At 40.9% G+C, this 22,266-nt stretch overlaps 1 protein-coding gene across 1 annotated transcript in view; it reads right to left on the bottom strand.

The window, feature by feature from the left end:
* The window catches only part of pkd1a (polycystic kidney disease 1a), a 78,914-nt gene that overhangs the window by 34,064 nt on the left and 22,584 nt on the right, over positions 1-22,266 (bottom strand). The window contains exons 5-20 of the mRNA XM_044113751.1: positions 20,254-20,498; positions 18,583-18,843; positions 17,340-17,508; positions 14,984-15,164; positions 12,956-13,170; positions 12,598-12,716; positions 11,734-11,878; positions 10,369-10,628; positions 9,940-10,290; positions 8,684-9,166; positions 8,473-8,604; positions 7,599-7,774; positions 6,893-7,023; positions 3,193-5,807; positions 1,434-1,628; positions 1,033-1,332 (exon numbers count right to left, since the gene is read on the bottom strand). Coding sequence (XP_043969686.1) covers positions 1,033-1,332; positions 1,434-1,628; positions 3,193-5,807; positions 6,893-7,023; positions 7,599-7,774; positions 8,473-8,604; positions 8,684-9,166; positions 9,940-10,290; positions 10,369-10,628; positions 11,734-11,878; positions 12,598-12,716; positions 12,956-13,170; positions 14,984-15,164; positions 17,340-17,508; positions 18,583-18,843; positions 20,254-20,498 — 5,978 coding nt within the window. The remainder of the gene's footprint in view (positions 1-1,032; positions 1,333-1,433; positions 1,629-3,192; positions 5,808-6,892; positions 7,024-7,598; positions 7,775-8,472; positions 8,605-8,683; positions 9,167-9,939; positions 10,291-10,368; positions 10,629-11,733; positions 11,879-12,597; positions 12,717-12,955; positions 13,171-14,983; positions 15,165-17,339; positions 17,509-18,582; positions 18,844-20,253; positions 20,499-22,266) is intronic.

Consider the following 22,266-nt stretch of genomic DNA (forward strand, 5'->3'; position numbering starts at 1 on the left):
TACAAATTGGAAACGTTTTAGGGAAGAAAAAAATAAGCGAAGTTCCTAATATCAGTGAAGACATTTTTGATATAGTCAAAAATGCAGTTAAGAATATATAATTTCTATGCTATATGTCTAAGCTATATTTGGTACCGGAAATCACTGCAAATTTTACAGGCAGGTAACACAGTTCATTTAAAAGCAAAATGGAAACAAAGGGCAATGTGACGTTAAGTACAGGGAATCTGTAGACAACAGTGAAGTGCAACAGGCGCTCCCTGCTGGAGGGAATTCAGCTAGAGGAATATGATCCGCTACTTTTGCACACCGGCCCAAAAGACTAAATATTCATGCCGGGCCAACTGTTGGAGACTCTGTGGATCTACATGAGCAAATCACTTTCACATTTTTTGGAATTGAGCTCATGTGGTTTCATTTTGGAGAGAAATACACAAAGTCCTGGAGACAGTCTTCAAAAGGAAAATACAATTTCAATTTGTGGTACTATCTATGGGTAACTTGGATAGACCAGGATTACAAAAAAAGATACATTTCTACTTAGAGTGCTTTTGGTTTAAGCAAATAATAAATAGCAATTTTGGAGTTAAACCACAACTCAAAAGGGGTTTAAGAAGGAAACTTCGCAGATTAATGAGTGGGTTTATTTGACAGTACCGTATTTTCATAATCAAATGAATAATCTTTACATTGAAGTCACAAGGCATAGTTTTTGAAAACTATGATAGTGACTGAATTATCAAACCTGACTTTGTGTAATTTTCTATCTTTACATAGATTTTATTCTTTTCCTCCTGCTGATGTTGCAGTTTCTTTACTCAAGTTAATTTGTGATGTACAAAAACGAAAATTATATATACGTAAATGACATTGATTCATTTTACTTCCCCTTCACAATCAGGTGCTACTCTGTCAGTAAAATTCCCCAAAATTCAATGAAGCTTGAGGCTGTAAGGTGACAAAATGTGGAGATGATCATGGGGTTTGAATCTTTTTTTGATCAATGGGGAGATAACATGGGGATGTACATACTTGGACCATATAGTTTCCTGGATGACTGTAGCGCACAGTGGTGGTGGTCGTGTTGGTGGCGACTCTCACAGAACCGTCCCCGAAGTCCCACAGGCAGTCCACTGGGCTGGATGTGGGCGTAATATGGGCCATCAAGGTGATTGTCTTGTGGACAAAAGTATCCTGCGGCACCGCGTACAGCTCGGCGGAGTTCATGCGGTTCTGCACTTGTATGTGCTCGGTGATGTTCTGATCTTGCACGTTGTTTACAGCCCTCAGAAAAATGATCAACAGGCCGGGCTTTTCTGCATCGTATTGCACCTGAGGTCATGGAGATAAATGTCAACATTCTGGCGGGTTGACTGTGCTGTTCTGACACTAACTTTAAAATCTGAGAATGCTTCAGGTGTGAGGAGTCAAACCTGTTTGCCCACATGTGTGACCTTCTGGTGATTCAGGTTAAACGTCCACACGAAACTAACAGGATTCCCCTTCTCGATGTCGGCCGTGTACATCCTTTTCTCGCCCACGGAGATGGCTTTGCTGACTCCCTGGATGGAAAGCCCACTCACCGGCTCCACCACTTCTATTTGAAGTTTGTGATTGTAACAGGATATCTGATGAGGCAAAAAGAAATAAAAATACTTTACTTCGAATCATTGTCTATTAGACTCACAGCCACTAACAAGAGCAGCTTTCGCAACATTTTGAACTAATGGTTACATAAAGAAGGAAGGAAACAAACATGGACAGTAAGAAAGGAAGGAAGAAAAGAAGGGAGTAAACGGCACAAGCTGAACAGAAATTTACTCCTACAGCTGAAAATTAAAATGTTCAAATAGTCACAAGCATGAAGTCTGACAACCAGATTCTGGTGCTGTAAAAACTGATCATGCCACATTTCTTTTTTTTTGGTCTCATATCATCCAATAAATATTACTGTCAGCAAAAATAACCAGAGTGTATCCAAGAACTTGATAAGACAGAGAAGCTCTCCAAACCAACATGACTCTATGCAAAAATGTAACTGAGTCCTTTGTTAAATTATGAATAAATTACATTGATCTCCTTTTCTAAAAAGATGAGTTAAATTTTATTAGTGATCACCAGACCTGGTTACGGGAATCAGGACGTCACTCAAATAAAATCTGAAGTATTCTGTGATGGATTATCAAAAATAAACCTACACAAAATGAATCCAAAGTATCTTCAAATAACAGGCTTGTAGCTGTTGATCAGATGGGATGCAGGTGTTTGCCATCAATTGCTGAGACTGTGTTGTCAGTGGAGATTATGAGAAGAATAGAAACCAAACAACCCCTGTGTAACGTCAAAGGGAATCAGGATCACGCACAACAAAAAGAAACCCACAATTTATTTCATCCAGGTGGAGTTTATCGAAAACAGACCATCTGTTCTTGTTTCTTAATACCTCCATTAAGTTCAACTTTCCCAATGCTAATTTTACATGAAGTTTTGCTTAATGAAAACTATGAACTGAACAACTTTGGCTGAAGCACTATAGATAATATTAAATGTAGAAAAATGTTAACAGGAGATGTTCTCATCTTATCTGAGTGTTTTCACTCTTTACAATGACATTCACAGTAGATGAGAGACTGGATTGGCAGGTGCAGCAGATAAAAGTCTTCAATGAGAATCCTAATTAACGGCAGGAGAGACCTGACTTTCCACAAATGATAGTTAGTCTTTCCCCCACATGTTGCTGAATACTACTGATCAGCTGGTTGAAGAAGGCTTTATGTTTTCTCATATGCACAGGAAGACTTAATTTGTCTAACTTACTGGCAAGTTGTGTGAAATAAAGGAGGCCCGCCTATCACTTTTATCAAGGTACTGAAGTTTGGAAAGTACAGTTAATGAAATGTTATGGGTTTTTTGCCACAGGGATATGCGTGGGATTGTTTTAATTAAAATAAATGTATTATTGGACTGCTTAGATGCCTAGTCTGAAATTACTTGGATCTAATAGGGGGACAAAAAGTCCATTCCAGGACAATCACAATGTAAGCATTACTTAGGACTCAATAAACTATCTGGGAGTGATGCAATACGTTTGGTACCTCTGTGATAATATGTGATCCAAAGCAAGCTTTTAAAGATTGTCAAAAGATTTGAGGACAGGTATGTTTTCAACAAACCAATCTATGTTTCCATTACCTTGTTGCATCCCTGCAGATTCACGTAGTAAGTGTCCACCTTGCTGAAGGCGTGAGTGTAGGTTTTGTTCGGCTGAGGGTGGATTTCTGAATCAGGGCTGAAGGTGAGGGTCAGACTGACGTTCGTACCCTCTATCAGAAGAGGTGTGAACTCCACCTTTTCGTTAACTGCTGCATACTCCTTACTTGCTTTCAGTCCCACTTTAATCTTGTCCTGAAAAAAGAACTCCCTTGAAAAGGCCTTACTGCTAACGTTGTTAGTGGCGTTCAGAGTAATGATGACTGTTTTAGGCTCAGAAAAATTGAGAAAAGTTTGCCTTCCTGATTTAATAGTTCCTTCCACCAGCCACGTCCACCTCACATCAGTTCCCGTCATCACCACCCCCTCCAAGTTGATGCCAACTCCGGTTTCAAAGTGGTTCCGGTCCTTGTCATTTGGTATTGAGAAACTTAACCCAGAAATTATATCTTGGACGTCGATGGTCTTTGATTTAATCGTTGAATTAACTTTATTGTACACCTCCACTGAAACTTTTTTTCGACCTGGACTGTCGAAGGTGTAGGCCAACCAGGGTGCGGTCGACGGCTGATTTTTTCCATTCACAGACCACCGATACTGTAGATCTGAACCCTTCATGACCTCTACTGTCAGGTTTGTTGAAGCTCCAGTGGCAACTGGGTTGTTACTGATCTTTAGGTCAACTCCAGAAGGTGGTTCAAAAAAATAGATGGTTTTGTTGACCAGAAGATGACCCAGGAGGTTCTCCGCTCGTAGAAAGATGTTACAGGGTCCTGGCTTTGAGAAATTCAGCTCCACCATTTTCCCACTCATGTTGAATGAGCTGACAGTATCCTGCTCTCTGACAATGTTCCAGTTAAATGTCATGTTGGTGCCCTCCTTCAATCCCGCTTGAAGATGAAGTACGCTGTTTGTCGCATAGCAAGAGCTTTCCAGCGCTGCACTTCCGCCTCCTTTGATGTCCTCTGTCAAAATCTGCAGGCCCTCCAGCTTCCGTTGGACAAACAGGGAGATGCTTGCATTTGCTGTTCCCACGCCATTCTTCGCTATCACAATGATGTTGAAGGTGCCAATGGAGCGAAAGGTGTAGAACATGGTATTGGTCCCTGGGATCGGGGTGCAGCGGTCACACAGAATCCAGGAGTAGTCTACACTGTCTCCATCCTCCTTGCAGGCCTCAAAGTAGACTGACTCATTCAAGGGGACGTTTACGACGCTAGCATTCACTTTCAGTCTTAAAATCGGCGCAAACACAGAAACCAGTAGAAAAGACTCATTTTGACTAACACTGTTGGCAGCTTTCAGTGTGATGTTGTAGTTCCCAGAGATGTTGTATGTATGGAGGATACTCTGGCCGGTAACCACTTGAATATCTCCAAAACTCCAGGTGTAAGTAACATCAGAGGCCAGAGAAGAAGCTGTGAAAGTGTATGGAGTTCCTCGTGTCAAGTTGTTGTACTTTGTCCCATTGTGACGTATCAAGATTGGTCCAATGGGAACCAGAACGTCAATGACAGCACTCGCGTTATTGGCAGAGATGTTGTTGAAAACATGAACAGTTATCACATAATGACCTGATTTTTTATACTTTGCTACAACATTTCCAGAGCCATGGGTGAAGATTGGCTCCTCCCCTCTACCAAAGTCCCACCGGTAGCTGTAATTGAACTCTGGCTCAGCTATCACTTTGAAATATACTTCTTCTCCAACTCCATAGTGTGATTTTTCAGGGAAGATGCTGACATTAGTCACAGCTGGCTGCACACACACCCAGTTGAAGAAATTGGCCTTGGTGGCTTTGTTGACTCCACTGGACAGAAGCAAGGAGAGGTGGTAGTTCCCACTCAGCTGGTAGGTGTGTGAGACGCTGGAGTTTCCATGAACCGTCTCATTGGGGCTCCCATCCCCAAAACTCCAATTGTAATGGTGAATTGTTGCATTGCCAGATACCCAGGCCTGAAAGTTGACTTTGGTCCGCTCCTGGACACATCCTGAAGGCTCCATCCTTATGACTTGGAAGACGTACACATGAACTGAGAGGGGCATCCAGCCAAAGCTCACTGCGTTCATTGCGGTCACATTCACTGTGTAGTTGCCCTCTTTGACATAGTTGTGCGATATGTTAGGCTGAGATGTAATTATAGGGTCGGTGCCGTCCCCCATGGAGAAAATCCATGTGATGTTGTTACCAGAACTGAGCTGTGCCCACACCTTGGTGGGGCTTTGGAGCTCTGAGGGAGAGGAGCTTTTGGCTGTGAGGCCCTCAATCTCCTCGTAGACAAATATCTCTGCACAGGTCGATGTGAAACTGATGGTGTTGTTCACTGACACACAGACGTTGAAATTGCCGCTCTGTGCGAAGGTGTGTGGCACCCGCCGACCTTTGAGGGCGGTGCCATCCCCAAAGTCCCAATCGTAGTGAATACCATACGGCGAAGGCAGAGGATGGGCCTCAAAGAAGGACGATTGGCCCAAAAGCACAAACTGCCGCTCTGTTTGTATGTCGACATGCGTCAGGATGCTGTAAACACTCATGTTGATGCTCTGGCTGATGTTGTCATAGCGATTGGATACGGATACCTGCGCTGTGTAGATACCTGTACACACAGAGGGAAACAAAAGAGAATGAACTGAATTATGCCTGGACAATAAGTCGATAACAAGATATCTATATTAATAGAAAACATGTCTGACAGAATGGTCAATAATTTCACAGAACTCCAATCCAGAACCGCACAGCATTCTGGGGGATGTAGGCAGAGGAAAGCCTTTCAAACTCTCACAGCCAGCTAAGCAAGCTTGGTGGCATCAACTAACTAACTAACTAACTAACTAACTAACTAACTAACTAACTAACTAACTAACTAACTAACTAACTAACTAACTAACTAACTAACTAACCAACTAACTAACCAACTAACTAACTAACTAACTAACTAGCTAACTAACTAACTAACTAACTAACTGTCACCTACCCACCTACTTTCTTTCTTTCTCTCTTTTTTGGTTACCTAGCAACAACCTGTTGAGTAACCTGCACAGCAGCAGCTTAATGTTTTTACCACCATACCTCACAACTGCTTAAAAATAAAAGTGTGAAGTGTAAATTGTAGATAAAACAGGAAAGGTCATGCCAACAGTTTGGTGGTATTTCTGATATTTTTAAACAAAAACTAATCAATAGCTATCAATAGACTGGTATGGAATCGTTATATCATAATACATTTTATAGCCTTAGGGCCCCACTCTAAGTAAAATGTTATGAAGGACACTTGCTGCTGCTTTATGTTTACCATAAAAAAATGTATACTGGCAATAAACATCCAGCTAAGTAATGATGTATGGATTTGCAGTCCAGGACTCATGGGTTCCACTGTAAAGATAAACAACTTTATAAAGAACAATTTTATAAAACTACACAAATTCACAAGGAAACAAACAAACAAAAAGACAACTAATGAATATGCTAAAAATAGGTTTTCAGTTTTTATGGGGTATGTGATGTCATCAGAGGCATGGAAATGTGAAAACCTTTGTTTTTGCAATTGTAGGTTTCAGTTTAAGTAAAGCCAATTTACAGCATGTTGGTCAAACACTATCTAAAAGTAATCCTGCTGATAAAATCCTGACTTCAGCTCCAGCTGTGCTAATTTATCTGACAGGTTCAAGAAGGAGGCCGTACCTGGTTGAGAGTAGATATAGGTGATGTTTTTGCTCAAGAGAACTTGGTTAGGGGAGTCTTTACAGAGGAGAGACGGAGAATATGGAGGCTTTGACTCAAATTCCTCATAACCACCGTCACCAAAGGACCATCTGCAGAAGAAAAGAGTCGATGAAAGGTCAACAAAAGAGGATCTACTTTTTCTCTCAGTTTGATGCCTGAAGCTTCACAATGTGAGTGACGGATTGGGTACACAAAAATATACACCCTAGACTGAAAAATGAGAATCTTTTCTTAATAAGCGTTCAATGGAGGGTTTGGAAAAGAAGAAATGGAAAGTAAAAACTTGAAGGCTCTTTAGACTAAGAAGATAGGAGTGGATCGGGGGTTGGGGAGAAAAAGAGGAGTACTCCAAAGGAAAAAGGCTAGGAAGGGGAAAAAAGGAGTACTGGGGAAACAGTTGCACAGAGAGGAAAATTCTTGTCAGCAATCTTCCCTGACCACACAGTTATAAATTTAAAGCTCTGTTTCGACTGCTGTGGTGCTATTATGGCATACAGGAAGCTCAAAGCTGAGAAATGAAAGGAGAAAGAGACAGCTTGAGTAGATGGAGAGCTTTATTACTTCATAAACAGTGAAATATAAACAAAATATCAACAGGTATATATCTGAAAAGCTGTGTATCATTTATTCAGTGACCCTCTGACCCTTCTCCAACGATTCGTACCGAAATGTGGCTGGCACTGACATGTCCACGAGCACAGAGGTGGTGAGTGTCTGATTGGACCCCTGAGGAACCACATCCGGCACCCCCTTAACTGTGAGGTTGGCCATCGGCTGCAGTCGATCAACAGTTATGTTGAAATGCTTGGTCAGTGTGCTGACATGGTTTGAGGCTGTCACCTGGAAGAGATGCAGGACAGTTCATAGGATGTTTGTAGTCTGGAGTCATGTCCAACTTTACGATTACAAGATCGTAAAGTTGTAAGACTTTTTAAGACTGTTTTTATGCTGCCTTGAGTTAAATTTAAGACTGAAAAACTCCAAATATCAAGGATGGTTGGGGGAACCTGCTGTATTAAAATCAAGCGCAGCCAAAACTGTAAACCCGGCTTTTTTAGCCTTCTCGCATATGGCTCTCTTCAGCCTTGGCCTAGCAGAGAGGTTTTTTTTTTTTTTTAGCATCTCTCCTCATGTAGTTTGCAACAGAAGTCAGCCAGAGGCAAAATTTAATGTTGTCCAGCCAGCTGGCGATAAATTTGCACTTATCCAATATAGACACAAATAAGCTAGGATGGATATGCTAGCAGCTAGCTAGAGGTAGGCTCAGCTGTGTGGGGAAAAAAGCAACATTAAATACTCCTGCCTCGATTAAATTTAAGACCTGTGATCAACATGTTTCACTTACCTTTTTAAAATGAATTCAAGACATTTTAGACCTTTTTTACACACAAATCTAAGATTTTTTTTTAAGGATGCACAAAAATTTTCTGATCATATGTCATTTGGTAAAAGTTATCCATCCAAGTCAGCTCAGCTAATAATTGTCTTGAGTCATTAACTTTTACAGAAGCTGATTATTAATTGCGACTAAAACATACTGTGAGCTTGTAGATGGCAGCGTTCTGGTAGATCACGTTGAGAACACTGTTGAAGTAAGTGAAGTAAGGCTTATCATCCACAGTCCACTTGAATGTGGGATTAGAGCCTTTAAGCACCGATGCAGTGTAGCTCTAAAACACAGACAGACGACACTAATGTTAACAACATATGGTCAATCTGCTCCAAAGTTGGCCAAAAAGATAAACTTACCACAACGGACTCCATCAGGACCCTGTGTTCTGGGTCTGGCTGCACCACTAGCCCTTCGAGTGGATCTTCCAAATGGACGACCAAAGGCAGGGTGGCTTCTGTCACATTATTATGCGCCTCCAGCTCCACCTGCACTAGACCTCTCTGTTCCTCTTCTCCCAAACTCAGATCTAGCACCGCATACAAGACGGGTTCAGAGGCTTCGACTGTTGAACCCGACTTCCACCCGTTATCGCAGACAGCCGGGCTGGACAAAAACTCAGCAGGGCATTTCGACTGGAAGGTCACACTGATGCTGCTGCCTCGTCGCGATACCCTCGTCTCATAGGGGGACTGCACGCGGAGTACGAGCCTGGTGTTGTTGGGCTGCATGTAGACCGTGCCGTTGTTCAGAGGAGGGTGGAGGATCGTCAAACCGAGGGGAGGTACAACTCGGAGCGGACAGGATGCCGAAGATGGGTATGATGGTTCAGTGGTGGAAACCTGTCAGCAAAGTTTGGCTCATTTATTGTGACTCAAACCTCCAATATGTTTTTTTTTGTACATATTTGTTAAAACTGTCACAATGTAGAGAAAATCTGTGAAAAAAGATATAACTCCTCTGTCTTCTCCCTAACTAACTACAGAACTAAACCACTCGTCAGAACAATCAATCAGAACCAGGAGGAGGGCGTGAGCGCTGTCAATCATGCTTGTGTTTATGCTCTGCTCACATCATTCCTCTTTCTCTCTGCTGCGCTACAGCTTCTGCCCATCAGCAGAGCCTGCCATGAATGCTCAGGCTAGTTATCATGGCCTCTGATGACAGTGGATAAATATTTTTCCTGACACAAGTTGTTTCTCTGCCATTGGCTCAATGAGGAGCGAATACACAAGGATGATTGACAGCGCTAAGATCTTTCTCTGATTAGATGTTTTTGACCAGGAGCATAGCATTTCAGCAGATGGCAATAGTAGCTCAAGCAGGACATGGACCTTTTCACAGATTATCTCTCTTATAACATAATGTCAGATTATAGAGACAGTTTTAATAAAAATGTAAAAAAAAAACCAAAAACATTTATTTTTATTTGAAAATAATGCTGCTTTAAACAGCACAATTATTTGCTTAAAGATTGAGTTCTACAGCAGTAAAAACTACAAATTCATGCATGAAAAGTTTTTACCTTCAGGCCAAGAGTTCCTAAGTGGCCTCTTTTTGCATGCATCATATGTCAGATGCATGCTGGGAAATGACATGACAACTGATGACTTACCAGCAGGCTGTAGAGTCCAGGCTGGGGTAGACCAGCAGACAGCTGGGCTCCCTGCAGCTGGGTCCTGTTTTGTCCCACATACAGCACTCTGATGCAGCAGCTTTCCTCCTCCAGCCAGCCGCCCTCACCATTTCTTATAAAATTCTCCACATTCAGATCTGGGAAATCTGCTAACTGTCTGGTGTTGTTCATCCAGAACCACTCGGACAAGTTCAGGGCTAAGACCGGCTGTCGCCACGGTGACTGTGGAGACGGCTGACAATGAAGAAGAGCTGATGGGCCGCCGTCGTGCTGCAGAGCAATTACATCGCCGGGTGAGACCAGGATGTCCTCCAGCTGGTCTTGTATCAACTGCAGAATCCAGACAATAAAGTTATAGAGAGCAGAAAGACAAACTCATCTTTGATGGCAACAAACTCCTCCTCTCACCAATGCACGCGCTGGTCCTGGTGGGAGAGCGAAGACAATTTCATTCTTTAAGGTGTACCGGGGCCTCGACGTCCCTGGTGGCAGGTGGTGACCCCGGGTGCAGTTAGTACAGGAAGACGGGTGGCATGGATGGGACAGAGTCAGGCAACGACCCTGGAAGGGGCACCACTGCTGTGCCGGGGGGCAAGATGGCGAATCTTTGACCAAAGTTTGACTGGGGACACAAACCGCCACCGGAGAACAAGCTGGACCGCCGCAACCTGAGACAGAATATTCATTTTGATCATTCTCTAGGGAACACACAGAAACTGCTCTTAGTAATGCTAAGTATGCTACGTACTTTGGCAACGCCAAGCGAACGTTCAAAATACCATCTGACATTTATTTCTTCATCTAAAATCAGACTTAGAAGGTCTAAAGTTTGCAAAAATCAGAAATCTGTGCCAAATCTCTGATCAGTGTGTCTCTGTTTTAATTGCACTGTTTTATATTTGATTGGAATCAAGTTCAGAAACTCAAAAATACCTTATTTTTTCTGATCAGAGAACATTAACAACAAATTAACAACAATCTTCCCTGTAGAAGTTGTTGCTTGGACTCAAAATGAACCTTTACCAGTTTTTCACAGGGGTTTAGAAATGAACTCAGTGGAGGCACAAAAGCTGTAAGAAGCTATTTAAAAACAACATATCAGCTGTTCAATTAGGTTTCCAGAACTGAGAGCCAGACCTCAGTGGATGCCGATCATTTCACCATTTTATACTTCGTAGCTTTGGTCGTTCCTCAACCAATCTTGCAGGAAGCCTGAATGAAACACTGTTCTGTTTTATTATGTAAAATTTTGAATTTGGAAAATGTTTGTAAATGTCAGAGTCAGAGGAATTGGTCTACACTCTCAAGGAGAAACACATGGTGACATCTGTAGGTAATGACGAACGTGCTAAATGAACTGAAAGTGCAAGTTGTTAAAATAATCCTCGTGTTTATTGTAGTTCTTAGAGAGAAATTTGCAGCAGTGTCAAAAACTAGAGATTTTAAATTTGTCACTGTGTGCATCTTTGCGTGAACATTGTTCTAAGTGTGGTGATTGTTAATGACTGAAGGCCTCACAAAGGAGTGGATCTTGTTTATTTGATCTCTCATTTTCCTCTCCAGTTTGACCACGCTTTGCCTCCATTCACATACTTTCCTTGTCATTTGCCTTAATGTCTTCAGACAGGGGCGGTCAGTGTAAGAGAATGTGTGTAATTGGAGGTGTGGGCTCAGGTGGCCTATATGTGTGTGTGATTTTTAACCCCTGCTGGTAAACTCTGCAGGTCTTTTACATGTCCAGAGTACATGAGTGTGTTTCTGTGGCTGACTCACTGGGCAGCAGCAGGTGCTGGCCGGGACATTTGGGTCTGTAGGTCTGGAATCTGATGTGGACTTGAGAGCTTTGCTCCTGGATGATGATCTCCAAAGAGGACAGACGGCCATCCTGAACAAAGCTCATCGCAGGAAACATCAGCATCTGAGAGCGGGAAAAAAAACGTAAAAATCTACAGAAAAGATTATTTGACCTCACAATTATATACTAGTCGGGTCATCCAGCAACTTGAAAACCAAAAGCCTTTCTGCTACAATATAGGGGTTTTGGAAGTTTTTTCTTTTTTTTATATGCACGTTATTATCTTGCTTGTGAGATATCCGGAGTTTAATATACTTTTCTTTCGGATACAAATGCACCGCAAACTCATGTGCAAAATGTAAATGCAAAACAGGTCAAGCAATGGCTTTCCATTCCTTCTAACACAAACAAAAACCCTCCATAAAAAGGACAGAAAGAAAAAAAATACATCCAAACTGTTTGGACTATGTTATTTTCAAGGGGCCTTTTCCATGTTGGTAGTCTGGATGATTTATAAAGGGCTGTTTTCATGTGCAGCCCCATCTCAACTTTACACAAACCAACATGAACACAGTTACTAAATTGATTTTCAACCAGTTTCTGCACAAAAAAGTTAAGCATGTACAAACATGTTGATCATGAAGATCTTTAAAGGTGCATATTGGCTAAGCGCATTTTAAATCGGCGTTTGTTTGCATTGAGACTGTATACAAAATAGACTTGTTATGCAAGGGGAAGCAATACTTTTGGAAGGTATTGCAAAAGGAAAAGAAAAATCCCCCATGTCACCTTGAATAAGCTTTAAAATAATAACGTCTAATTAAACAGAAACCCCTCTTTACCTCTATGACACTGCTCAGAGACTGTGGAGCAGAGAGAAGAGTTGATAAATGGAGTAACGGATGGTCGGTAGGAAAGACGGCCATGCCCAACAGATACACTCCGGCATCTGGAACGCGCACTGAAACAGGAAAAAAGCAGAATAAAAAGTCATTTAATACCATTTAGATTCATCACACAGAGTGATTTCATGTGTTTACTTTTATTAAAACTCTACATCACAAGGGTAAGTCTCAAAAGGCCATTGCTAGAGAGGCTGGTTGTTTAGAGGGCTGCGTCGAAGCATATTAATAAAAAAAGTTGAGTGGAAGGAAAAAGTGGAGTGTGTGTGTGTGTGTGTTTGTGTGTGAGAGAGCATACCGTGGGGGTTGTACTGGCAAATGTAAGCCCTCTTGGAGTCGCAGAGGTGAGAGCTGGTCTGACCGCTCTGATCAAAAGACACGCACACGTTTCCGCCAGAGATGGACGAGCGCGGCTGCTGGCCCTCCTCCCCGTCCTGAGCCTCACATCCGTTCACCCAGAGCAGTTTCCCTGGAGAGTCGACGTCACTCAAGCCCAGCCACACGCCTCGCTCCCTGGTGCAAAAATTACCAGAACATTTTCAAGTAGTCCAAAAAAAAAAAGAAAATAGAAATAAAGCAAACCATGTGCATAGGAAAAATACAATAAAACGAGCCGGAAAAACCCCCATCATTGATTATATCCCAACTTTTCAATCAATGATTGCAGCCTGAAAGGGGTCAAAAGAAGCTTTAATTAGTCTTTAAAGGGATTGGATCACGCAAGTGTGAACTGTAGAACAAAATCTAGTGGATATGCGATGTATTTTTTCATTCTGAGGTGCGTACAGAGCCGAATCAACTCCCCACACTCATTTTCCTTCCTGTCACATAGAGAAGGAAAAGGAAAGGAATTTTTTTTTTCCACATCTGTGAAAACAACATCAGATAATAGCTTAGTGGAAAGGGCTCAAGAGGAAAAAGAGAAAGTTTTGAAGTCACTCATGAAAAAAAAAAAAAAAAAAAAGCAGGAGCCCTGTTATATAAGCAAGAGGGAGGAGAAGCAACAGTGAAGGAGGAGAAAGAGGACAAGCTCCATCTGCAGCATTTTTCTTTTCCTCTTTCTTTTATTTACATCAAGCTAAGAGACCAGGGCCTCTACACTCACATTAACACACACACACACACACACACACGCACACACACACACACACACACACACACACACACGCACGCACACAGAGAGCTGGTGGGAGGACTGTGAGGGTGTTTAGCTCACAATGCAGCTGTGCTTTCACAGATGTGTTTTTGGAAATTTCTTTAACCAAAATAGCAAACACTTGGGGTCGTTGGCTCGGCTCAATGCGGGACGATTCCCAAAGAGTTCAGTCCACAAATGGATAAAGATAAGCAGTGGGAGCTTTTGAGGATCATCTTGACATGCAGAACACAATGCACAGAAGGTTAATAGCAAATTGTATCTGAGGATAAATGCAAGGCAGAATTTGCCACCTCAAAGCTTCTTTGTCTGTTTGTCACACTTAAATGTTGCAGATCTGTTTAAAACCAGGGAATGACACCCTAAAAATTATCAAAAAAATACAACTACCAGATGATCCTGATCAACCTAACCCCATGTGAATATCTTCAAGGCCCCTAAAGATGTGCTGCACTATCTGGCAGGAGGTCCTTTAAGTCCTTTAAGTCCTCCATGGGTCAGACTAGTTTGCTGCTCAGCACTTCCCACAGACACTATCGGGGAATTTAGTCAACACCTTAGAGTCTTTGGTGATCTTGTCAAACCATTTCTAAGGCAGATTTTCATTTTGACATGGAGCATGATTCTGTTGAAGGAGAAGTACATCTGAGGATACTGCTTTCACGAGAAGGTGGTCTGCAACAATACTTGTTTGGATGTACAAAAGAAGATCCATCTGGATGGCAAGACCCAAGATTTCCCAGACGGACATTGGCTTTTGTTTTCTTCTCCAGGTAAGGGATGGATGCACCTGAAGGTCAATATTTCTCACTAACAGGTACCACTTCAAAGAGAGTGTATTACTCACTCTTCTTGTTACTGTTGTTAATATTGTGTTTGATGGGATTTTATCCAAGTCCCTCTCCGAACACTTCTTTCTTCTGAATATATAACATAGTGAAAACTCCACTTGCTTATTCCACTGGGGCCGACAGAGAGCATCCGTTGCACTTAAAGCTCCAAAGCTTGTGTGGAAGCTGACAAGAAATTAGATTTTCACTTGAAAGCTTCCTACTACTGTCCTGGTTGAATTCGCCTTTCTTCCGCTTGAACTCACTGATGGACATCACGGCACTGGCTTAATGTTATGTCATTACAACGAGAAAAACACTAAGACCCCACTTCACTCACTGCGTGACTTTGCGTGCCAGCAGGTTGCGCAGTTCTTCACTCCTAACCACAGCCAGATCCCCGTTGCGACTCAAACACTGCTGTCGAGCATCTTTCCAGCTCAGCTCCGCCGGAAAGATCTGGAAGCAGCTGGAGGACTTGCTGTGCAACACCCCTTCTCTCAGAGGACAGTCCGGGAAGGCTGGCGAGAAAACAGAAAACAGTCGTGTGATTTCTCAGAATATCTGAAGTCACACTGTGAGGGGAAAGAGTGTTCCTTCTTGGGAAAAAAAAAGAAAAAAAGATTACTTAAAAAATATCCAAGAACACAATAAATGCGATTTTAAATACGCTCCTCATTTGATCATTACACCTGGCTTGTAAGACTGTTTACTATTAAACTGGTGTCATCTTGATTATTTGTTGTGAAGCAATCAGGAAAAAAAATCCTAAAATGACATCTAAACGTAAAAAGATTTGATCACTAAATTACTAAAATATTAGTTATGAATATCCAGTTTTTATAATGTACTTTTTCTCTCTATTTTCTTAGAGGTACTTTCAAGTGTTATTGAGTCTTATAGCTCTGGATCAGCACAGTGTTCAAACCTGATGTTATGGATTCTCTCTTTTCCTCTGTATCTTTTTGCCTCTTTTATCTGCTTGCATGCACAAGCTGCAGCTTAATTAACCGTGTTTATGTGTGTCTGCCGACAGTCACACATAAACACAATGAAAGTGATTAGACTGTCCTTTAGGGAGGACAGTCTCCCTAAAGGACAGATTGCAGAGAAGAATAAAAAGCTGAACTCGCGATGCAATCTTTGCCTCACTTATATATATATATATATATATATATATATATATATATATATATATATATATATATATATATATATATATATATATATATATAAAACCAAATCTCATTATTTCTCCAGATAATTCACACTCAGGGGTTCTGGTTGGGTCCTGAAACTGGTCAACGGACCAGTTAACCAGTGGAGCACTGAGACAAGAATGAATGAACTCCAACACTTAGATGTTTAAGTGTGAAAAAGTAAAATAATAAAATACAAATTTGTATACCCTGTAAATGTAAATAAGTTTAGAATTAAATAAAGCAAAACAAAATAATATCGCCCTCATTTATGACTAAAACCTGGATTGTGTAGTTTTTCTGAAAACTGTGCTATATAGAAACTAAAACACAAATCAAATTTCATCAAAACTCTGAGTCATGGTTTTGGATTAAAAGTAGAGATAAAGGGAGTAAAATTTCTTGAATAAATGCAAACTGCAGTTATTCAAGACGTTCTGCATGAAGCTGCAGCACGTCTAGAGAGAAAAATAAAGACAAGGAACCAAGAAGTGCAAAATTGAAAGTGTCTGAGAAGTGAAGTTTTTGATCTGGTTATGTACAAACTTGCATTAATTATGCAACAAAGCAAACTGTTATAGAAAGTTAGAAAGTTATTAAGTGTTGCTTAAAAAAATATAGCAGAGACTTGTTGACATGTGAAAAGTCTGTGAAAAGTAAGTCTTTATAAGAGATGTATAAAAAAGCGGTTGCTTTGGGAACACGGATCAGATATATCGTTTATTATCATAGTGCAAAACAGTAAGAAAAATAAAAAAAGTGGCAACATGTTTGCTTTACTTTTGCTGAATATCAGTTAAATCAGTGTGACTGAAAATGGGATTTAATAAATTTAGTAAAGGTGCAACACCAACACCAGGAAACTAGTAAAATAATCTTTTTGTTTCATTTTATTCTTGATAGGCATTTACGTTTGGGTGAATAAAGTGACACAGTGAAACTATAGCACTTTTACTCGAGGCTAGCAATTAGATATTCAGCTATAGCAGGTGAGTAAGTTATAATTTGCATATCATGTGTTAATATTCAATAAGACGGGGTCAATTAGATGTTTTATCTGACTTCATCATGGCATGCTCTTCTTCTTTGTCTAGTTTATTAGTGGTCCTATTATTGTTGAAATAAGAACCTAACGTGATCCGATAAGAGATTAAGCATAATAAAAAAAATACTTTGCTTAAGCCAAGACTTGAAAAAGACCCACAGTGGATATTAATTAAAAAACCCAAACTGTCTTAGAACGTTTATCTCATACTGACGATTTATTACAGCAGCCCTTCAAAAACAGAACATAATTACAGCTTTTATTGAAGAGTAGTGAAATTAGACCTGATTTCAGTTTCCCCCCTGAAAACCTTCCACATTGAACTAAAAACTAAAGATCCGCATCATAAAAAGCAACAACGAGAATGTTAGAAAACATTTCCAACAGGGACTGGTAATCTGCACGTCATCATCAGCTTCACACAGTTCAGTGTGTCAGTATTTGTCTTTTACCTTTGGCAACCTGGACATCATTCTGTGAGATTGTCCAGTTCACATTTAAGCCGATGCCGCCCCAGCTGACCAGCGTGACATCCACGCTCTTGTTGGCCACGACGAACGACGGACAGTGCAGCTCGAGTTTGGGAGGAAGAGCCACGGTCACATCTGTCTGCGCAGACACCTGAAAAACAAACACAAAGCCAGACGCTTATTCTTCTTCTACCTGGTCACAAATGTTGACAATAATTTGGGTTCATGATTGCAGTAAGAGACTTGTAGTAAAAAAAAAAACAAACCCCCACATATTTCTACAAATGAATGCACAAGTTTTAATGTATTGAATCGTTTTATCTATTTCTAACTCTTCTTAGTAGAATTGGTGGATACTGTGAATTTAAAATGGTTGGATTATGTCCCAGACCCGGAACATCGGGGCATTATCCAGCTTTATCTACTTCAAAGAAAGTCTGGCTATTTTTGGATTATTATTGTCCTTCTGGAGCATCATCTTGTGTCCAAATTTCAAGAATGAAGTCATTGATTTTAATTGAATTAGATAGTTTTCAGGTTATTATTCCACTTTATCCAACATACCTGCACTGCGGCCCGGCCATTACTATCTCAGCTATGACAACAATTTAGCAGTATATTTTACTTCAAGATAAAGCTAAACATTTTTGTTTTTTTTACTTTATTTTTGTTTTTTTACATCTGTATCAGATTGTTAAACCTGAAGACAACACGTTATTCCAACAGGACAAAAGACTCCAAATACACATCAGAAGTGTTTTGGGAATTGATAAAAAAAAAAAAAAAGCTACAAGTACAGTTTTGGAAAGCTCCAGTCCCAGTTATTTCAGGCATGTGTGAATTTTGCTTAAAAGCCTGGGTCAGTGCCAGGAAAACAAGCAGATTAAATGAATGAATTGAACTTTAGTGGTCAAATATCCAGACTGAGTTTTGTCCAGAAGCGTGTCGATGCCACAAAAAGACGTTTCACCGAATAACAGTCTGAGTTTATGTACATATTTAAGCTGTTGTTAATAGGAAAGAGGAAAAAAATTCACTGCAAACTCCAGGTAGGATCTTGAAAAGTGATCATTTAAAAGCATATTTTTAAAAGTGCAAACTACTGACTGGCATGGCAGGGATTAAAAATAGACCCAAAGGCCTTCTAAGCTGTAAGTGGACAAAACCAGTTCTAGGAATAAATGAGAAGCATTCAGTAAAAAAAAAAAAAAAATGTGTCTCTAACCTCCTTGTGTCCAGCCCAGGCCTTCAGACTGACTTTGTAATGTCCTGGAATTGCAAACTTGTGAGCCGCCGCGGTGACACCCTTTTGCGTCGAGCTGAGACGAGGCGAGAGATCGCCGAAGTCCCAGGAAAGGGTCACGGGCGTGACAGAGGAGATGGCGGAGAAAACGATGAGGTCGTGCACGCTCTGCAGTGGGAGAGCCCTGAGCGAGACAGAGAACTCCACCGCAAACACATCACGGGCCAGAGTCCACCGACATTCCTGTCGATTGAAGGAAAGTATGTGAGGAAGTGGAGGTCGTGGTGTTGGTGCAGACGAGTGTTTCAGAAGCAAAACAAGCTTTATTTGTTAAAAAAAACAGAGTACATAAAAGTACTCGGGCGGAAAATGAAGAGCAAGAGTAAAATCTGAAATCATGTAAAAAGAAAGAAGCATTAAAATGCAAACTTTACTGCAAATTAAAGGCTGAGGCATAATCTAAATGACTGAATAATTATTAATGTTTACGTGAAAGCTGACAGAAACTGTGATGTTTTTTTGTCCCGATTTTAAAAAGCCAACAGTTCCTGCAGGCCAGTTTGTGTCCGAGCTGAAGAGCAAAGGAACTAAACGCTGCTGTTGTTGTTAAGTTCTGGTCTTGAGAGCACTGAGTCTCTGAAGACTTCAGGGATTGAGCGACTTTAAGGTAAATTATTTCTGATTTAACAGAAACCCCTTTATTTTGGCGAGTCCGATCTCTAACTTTGCATCTTTGGGACCAAAAAAAAATGTTTTCTGTCTTTCTTCATTAACCGGAGAACATTTTGTCCCATCCACTCACAAATATTATGGACACGCCGAGTTGAAAGGCTCCATAATCTGAGTGAGAGAAAATGTATGTAGTTAAGGCCAAAAATATTTACACCTCTGGCAGATTTATTAAATATTTCTCACTCAAAAGAGAAGTTTGTATTTGATCAAAAAAGGGATGGAATATCTCAAAATGGCTGCACAGTGGCGCAGTTGGTAGAGGACCTTGCAGTAAGAAGGTCCTGGGATCGATTCCCGGCCCGGGGTCTTTCTGCATGGAGTTTGCATGTTCTCCCTGTGCATGGTGGGTTCTCTCCGGGTTCTCTGGCTTCCTCCCACAGTCCAAAAACATGACTGTCAGGTTAATTGGTCTCTATAAATTCTCCATAGGTGTGAGTGTGAATGATTGTTTGTCCTGTATGTCTCTGTGTTGCCCTGCGACAGACTGGCGACCTGTCCAGGGTGAACCCCGCCTCTTGCCCAGAACGTAGCTGGAGAGGAACCAGCAACCCTCCTGACCCCATTAGGGACAAGGGTGAACAGAAAATGGATGTAATATCTCAAAATGAATAAAACAATGTAAAAATTTATATCTTTTGAAATAAGATGAGATCTGGTTTAATTTACATTTCATCAAAAAAAAAAAAAAAAATGACACGTCAAAAATTTATTCACACCATTCTCAAAATCTCTGAAGTGTGAGACTGAATGATTCTGGCCTTAGCTGTGAATGAAAGTGAGCCAAAAGTGAAGCCTTGAGGAACTCCCCGTAATCTTTGTACACTCAGATTTGCAGCTGGCAAGTGACATGAAGCAGTTTGCCAAAGAAGATCAGAACATAAAGTCCGGAGTAAAGTAAACAGAATAAAGCAACACGCGTACCGTCATCACATGGCGGTTGGTGCAGGCGGCCGAGCAGTGGGATCCGCTGATGAAGTTGGGCTCGTTGTTCGTGCTACACAGACACTCGTGCCTTTCTCCCAAGCCTCCGTAGAGGTGCGACAAACCGAAGCACACGCTGTTACACTGCTCGCGCGTGTAGTTCCCGGGCTTGGAGTAAGTGAAGATCACAAGCTCACTTCGACCTCCTCCTCGGCTGCTGCCGTCCTCCAGACAAGCGGCGTACACTGTAAAATGTAATAAGTTCACTTTACTTAAAAAAAGTTAGGAAACCGATTGCCTCAAAATCTCCAAGTAAAGTAGCTAATTCATTTTAAGGTGTTATTGCTAAAAAATAACTATGTTTAGACCACTCAGATAAAGGCAGTAAACCTGAGTGCCGTTAACTCAAAATCATTAGTAAATTTGACTATAAAATGTCAATTATGACTACTTCAAATTGTGAGTTATGTCAATTAAGCAGTACTCATAAAAATAAGTTATGTTTACACGTTTAAACGTTCACATTACTTGCAAAATATCAGGAAACCGATTGCCTTGATATGTTCAAGTAAGATGAACCAAAAGTGTTAAGTTATTGGAACGAAGAGCCAACAGACAACAGTTTGAATGGAAAAAAATGTTTAATAATTAAACAAGTTTATCTTAAATACAAGGTTCTCAAGTGTGGTTACATACACACTAACCTGGAAACAAAGTTTTCCATAGACTTTTTTAGGGGAAAAAAATTTCATGACTTTTTTTCTAGGGTAGCCTTCAATCTAATATTGAATCCTTCAAATGGCCCTCAGCCTTTAAAACTTTGAGAATCCCTGTGCTTAAATGTCTTTGCTGACTGGTGTGAAACAAAAACTCAGTTCTCAATACTAGAGCCCAACATTTATCATAACATTGATAAAGTAAATAGTGAAGTAGTGAAGTAAAGTAATGTTTCTCCTCATTAACATAAAACCATTTAGTAGTCTGCAAGTGCAATGATGCTCTCTCCAACAAAAAAAGAATCAAACAAGAAATAAAAATCACTTTTCCGATAAGGGTAAAGGTATCAACGTTGATCCATAATGTCACATCACATTCACTCATTGCATTGAAGTCAAAGGTGTACTTCAGTTGTTGAGGGTACTCCAAATTCAGAGAATAAATAAGTCCAAAGAGCAAGCACATGGCATGTGGAAGATTCCCAAGATCATTCATGACAAGACTTTCTTCCAAAATGATGGCAGTACTTGAAGACTGGAGGTGCAGTGAGTCAGTGGAGGCCTGCCTGTCCTCAGGAATGATGGTCAGGATCCCAATGGGGGTGTGAGACACGTCTGGGTCTTCGCAGTCCTAACAACAATAGAAGCAACACCACAATTACATATCAACGTAACACTTCTTTAGGGTGACCAGACGTCCTCTTTTTCCCGGACATGTCCTACTTTTCAGACCTAAAAAAATGTCCGGGGGGAATTTAAAACTCGTCCGGGATTTTGGTCAACTGCCTCAAAACACATTACATAGCTTACAGGGCATTGTGATGACATTGCCACTCCGTTCCACTACTCCATTCCAGGTTTCTTTGTATGGCAAAGAAATCGGTAGCACATGTGTGTCCGCTGGTTCTAAACCCAAATCTGGTGACCCTACACTTCTTCATCACGGCTGCTTTTCCTACAGTTTACAGCTGCCCTACCTATGGCAGTCTACTCATCATAAGCCTTCTATGACAGTACAGCGGTACTGTACACACAGTTCAGTGTGTACAGTACCGCTACAGTACAGCGGTATTCTTAACCCGCCAACATCTGTATCCTTTTCCCTTTTTTGTTTTGCGCCCCGGACAGCTTTTTTGCTCTGCCGCTACATCTTGTTGCCACTACATAAACATGATATTTTCGACTAACGTTAGTCCCAGGCATCGCTAAATCATTACACGTAAAGTTAACCTCAAAACCTGGACTTACGGATGAATTATACGGCTGAGATAACGAATATAAGTTTGCTAAAAAAACA

The sequence above is a fragment of the Gambusia affinis genome, linkage group LG04, assembly GCF_019740435.1.
Source record: "Gambusia affinis linkage group LG04, SWU_Gaff_1.0, whole genome shotgun sequence".
Classification (NCBI taxonomy): domain Eukaryota; kingdom Metazoa; phylum Chordata; class Actinopteri; order Cyprinodontiformes; family Poeciliidae; genus Gambusia; species Gambusia affinis.